Source organism: Gracilinanus agilis, unplaced genomic scaffold (genome assembly GCF_016433145.1).
Source record: "Gracilinanus agilis isolate LMUSP501 unplaced genomic scaffold, AgileGrace unplaced_scaffold19683, whole genome shotgun sequence".
Taxonomy (NCBI): Eukaryota; Metazoa; Chordata; class Mammalia; order Didelphimorphia; family Didelphidae; genus Gracilinanus; species Gracilinanus agilis.
In genome coordinates, this window is record NW_025351008.1 from 1 (window position 1) to 4,312 (window position 4,312).

General features: G+C 63.5%; 1 protein-coding gene across 1 annotated transcript; it reads left to right on the top strand.

The window, feature by feature from the left end:
- Positions 1-65: 65 nt before the first annotated feature.
- LOC123254315 (transmembrane protein 132A-like) lies at positions 66-4,292 on the top strand (the record flags this gene model as incomplete). The annotated part of the gene is made up of 4 exons (XM_044683357.1): positions 66-190; positions 2,603-2,817; positions 3,169-3,387; positions 4,182-4,292. Coding segments are annotated over exons 1-4 (645 nt in total), but the record flags the coding sequence as incomplete, so codon positions are not given.
- Between the last annotated feature and the right edge of the window lie 20 nt (positions 4,293-4,312).

Consider the following 4,312-nt stretch of genomic DNA (forward strand, 5'->3'; position numbering starts at 1 on the left):
GGGCTGCGAGGCTGGTTGGGCAGCGCGGGCTGCGAGGTTGGGGCATGCCTGGCGGCGGGAGCGGCGCCCCCTGAAGCCTGCGCCGGGAGCATGGGCGCCGGCGGCCTCCAAAGCGCTCCTCCGCGGCGCCCTAGGCGCCCGGGGCTCGGCTGCCTCTGGGTGGCCCTGCTCGCGTTGAAGACCGTGCGAGGTGAGGGGACCCCTGGGGCGGAATGGGGGAGCCCTGGCGGGCTGCAACATGCTGTGGGGACCGCTGGGGAGGGAGGCCCCGGAGGAGGACGAGCCCCGCTCCCCCTCCCGAACCCACAGCCTGGACCCAACCCCCTGACCTAGGGGGGTCCCCGACTTGCACCGCCTTCTCCCCCCTCCACCCAAGAGCCCCCCTAGGATCCCGGAGCAGAGGGCAGCTTCCTTCCTGCCCCCCGGGGGTCCGAGCTTTCTTCTGCAGCTTCTCCCGGGGCGGCCCTGGGCCCTCTCTTTCCCAGGGGCCCTCGCTCCACCATGTCCCCCCACATTTTCAGGCGAGGGAGCATCTCCTGGTTGGTCCCTGATTTTCCTGCCCCGATGGCGGGACGGGAACTCCTCCTTCCCTCCGGGCTTCCCTGGACCTTTGAAGGGGGCGGACATCGCCTGGGGGTGGGGGAGGAGGAGTTGGCACCCACCTGTTAGAGCAGGACGTGGCCCTGGCCGCTGTTACCTGGGCCAGCTCCGAGGTTCTGCGGAACCCCTTCAGCCTTAGGGGCCGCGCTGGCTTTGCGGAGGGGCAGGATGGGGAGGGCAGAGCCGGGGCCAGAGACGCTGGAGTCTTCCCAAGGAACTCTGCAGGATGAGCCAGTTCTGGGGCAGATGGGAAAGCGGGAGCCACAACTAAGCCCTGCTCTCTGGCCTCAGTGACCCTGGGCAAGTCACTTCCCCCCTTTGCCTAGCCCTGGTGCCCTTCTGTGTCTCAGAACAGATACTAGGACAGAAGGGAAGGCTCTAGAAAAAACCATAAATCTGTCAAAGACAGGCCTAGAGCCTTTGGGCCCCGGGAGGGAGGGAGGACGGACAGAGGGGCCTGGGTGGCACCGGCCACCTGTTACACCCTGGGCTGCAGGACCTGGATGAGGGAGGGCCGGCAGGCTCTCAGGCTCTCAGGCACACTCTCCCCTCCTTGGAGGGGACCAGCTCTGGCAGCATCTCTCTGCCACCTGCTCCCTCCCGGAACAAAACCTGCCACTTGGACCAGGGTCGGACAGTGCTTCCCCCAGCCACCAGGCCCTGGCCTTGGCTCCTTCCCAAAGCTTGCCCCAGAGGCAGGATGGCGGCTGTTATTATCCTTTCTTTACAGATGGGAAAGTTGAGGCTCAGAAAGGGAAGTGAGTAGCCACCAAGATATCTAGTCCAACCTGCCCTGAACCAGGATTCCATCCTACCCAAGTCCCTGCAGATGGCAATGGGGGACAGAGGCTGCCTCGAGGCTTGGCCCGAAGTCTTCCAGAGCAGGAACTCCCCTGCTTGGCTTCCAAAAGCGCCCACAGCTGGAAGTCTTCCCTGAGCCCAAGCCTTAGTTTCCCTCTTCGTCACTTCCCCGAGGAAGCCCTCTCCCACACAGCCGACTCCAGACCCTCGGAAGGCAGCTCTCGTGGCTCCCCTCTGGCCCGGGATGACCCCCTGGCTGCTTCCCTGGACCTTCTCTGGCTCCCTCCCCAGAGGGAGGTTCCAGGTGAGGTCTGACCGGGGCAGAGGGTGGCAGGATGGCCATTCCCCAGGCCTGTCTTTTATTGTTTATTTTTTTTCCTTCTAAAACCCTTACCTTCTGTCCTAGTATTAGGTCTAAGACTGAAGAGTGGCAAGGGCTAGGCCACGGGGTTAAGTGACTTATCCAGGGTCACCTAGCTAGGAAGTGTCTGGGGTCAGATTGGATCTACCCTCTGTGCTTCCCCTTCTAGGCCTTTCTTAAAGCAACCTTAAATGAGTGTCTCACTATTCACTCAAAATGAGTTAGGGTCCACGAGGCCCCCCAGGTTTTTTGGGGGTGTACTAATATCAAGCCATGCCTCCCCAACTTGTACTCATCCCCTAGCCGGGACTCAAAATCACATGTGGGCCCAATTCTCTTGCCAGTCCCTTCTTCAAGAAGGTTATTTGTTGTCTTTGGGCATCTCGCCCTGCACCCCAAGTTCTTGCCCCATCTTTGACCTAGTAAATGGAGATTAGAAGAATCTCACTGACTCCCTAATGGCCGAGTGAGGGGTCAGGAAGCCCTGGCAGCGTTGTTGGTTCTGGAGATCCCTCCAGGCCTCGGAGCCACAAAGCTTGCCTTCTCGGCTCAGCCAGGAGGGCTCAGAGAAGCATCAGGGGACCCGGAGGGAGAAATCGAGTGACTCCTAAAGCCCGCAGATGGTCCAGGCATCTCGGACGTCAGAGGGGGCGGCCCACGGGCTCCTCCGCCTGACCCGCTGCCCGGAGTTCTTAACCCACCTCTTGGGTCTAACCTGAATGGACTGTCTGGGGAAGGAGTGAGTTCCCCGTCCCTGGAGGGGACAATGCTGGCCATTATAAAAGAAACTCTTCTGTTCCTGCCTGGCCATCGTCCCCACTGTCCTTTCCCCCGCTGTAGGGAGTGTGGACACGGAGCCCCCTGACCCTGTCTACCTGCCGGCCGCTCTGGAGCTCTTAGATGCCCCGGAGTACTTCCGCCTCCAGCAGATTGGGCACTACCCTCCTGCCAACTCCTCGATGGGCTCCCGTTCCGAGACCTTCCTGCTCCTCCACCCGCAGCCGAGGGCACAGCCCCTCCTCCGGGCGTCCTACCCACCCTTCACCACCCAGCAGGTAAGGGGGCTGCCTCTCAGGGGCAAGAGCTGTGACTGGAGCCCAAACTGCCCGCCATGACGGCGCCAGGTCCCCTCCGCACCTGCTTGTGGCAGGAGAAATAGAGGCAGACTAGCACAGTGGAAAGAGCATTGGATTTGGAGAGGAGGGTTCAAATCTCCCCTCTCAGGGATAGCCGCATTTGTGACCCTGGGCCTGAACTGAAGCATTTGGGCCCGACGCCTTCCTAAGTTCCTGCCAGTTCCCCGAGTTCCTTTTCCCTGGCCGGACGTGGAATCCTGCTGCTCTGGTGCCAGGCTCTGGTTTCTTCCCTTCCTTTTCTCCGCCGAGTCTCTTCTTTCCCCCCTCCAGGCGGTGCCGGGCCGGGCCACGGAGCCGAGTGGCTTGCTTGCTGCCTGGGATGTTCGGGCCGTGTCGGTGGAGACTGTACTCACGCCCGTGGAGCCCCACGCCCGGGTCCTCTTCTACCTCAAGGGGCAGGACTGGCAGCCGGGCCCCCGAAATCTGCCCTGTGCCCGGCTCCATGCCATCCACCCCCTGGGCACGATACACCAGGCCTGTCGCTTCCAAGTGAGTGGGTCACTCTGACCTCATCCCTCTGTTGATTTGGGGGGAGCCCAGAGGGCCCCTGTGCCGGGAGGTTGGGGCAGTGAGGGTCACGGGCACCGAGTGCCCTCCGTTCCTTCTCGCCTCCTCCCGGGAAGTCCCGGGTCTCCTCGGCGCTAAGTTGGGAGGTGAGCAGCGAGCTGGGCGCCGCGAGGTCGTAGCGGAGCCCCCCAGGCTAGGCAGGGGTGCCGGGTGACCTTTCTAGGCGTTTCTGCTCTCATCTAGGCCCACATTCGACCCTCGCTGTTCCCACCTCCATTCCTTTGCTCTCGTGGTTGCCCGTGACGGGGATCCCCAGGCTTCCACTTTGCTTTTTGAACTCGTCCCCTTTAAAGCTCCAAGTAGGGGCCATCCCGTCCCTGGTCCGTGATCAGCTCAACAAACGTGTATGAAGCACCTCCTGTGTGCCAGGCAATAGGCCAGGCCCCGGCCCTGGGGGGAGTCGAGGCCACATTCACCGAGGAAGCGCCTGCCGTATGCCAGGCACCGTGCCGAGGGCCCGTCCTGGGCACTCACGTGCCGACGGGAGGGAGGAACCCACAGGGAGGCGCCTCTGCTAGGGAAAGTCCCCGAGACGTCCCCGACTCCGTCCCCTCCCTCCGTGCCGGGTCCCTCTGCCGGGGGTCGTAGCCCCCCAGAGTAGCCAGCGTGTCCCCGCGAGGGCAGGCACGTGCCGGCTCTGAGGGGGGAGCCGCGGGGGAGGTTCGGGGCGTCTCGGCCCTGGCCCGGCTCAGGGTTGGGGGTTCTCCTTGCTCCAGCCTGCCCTGGGCGCCTGCGTGGTGGAGATGGAGCTGCCCCGGCACTGGTTCTCCAGCGTCGCCACCACCAAGGCGGAGCTGGCCTACACCTTGGAGCCGGCGGCCGAGGAGGCCGGGCGCTGCGCCCCCCC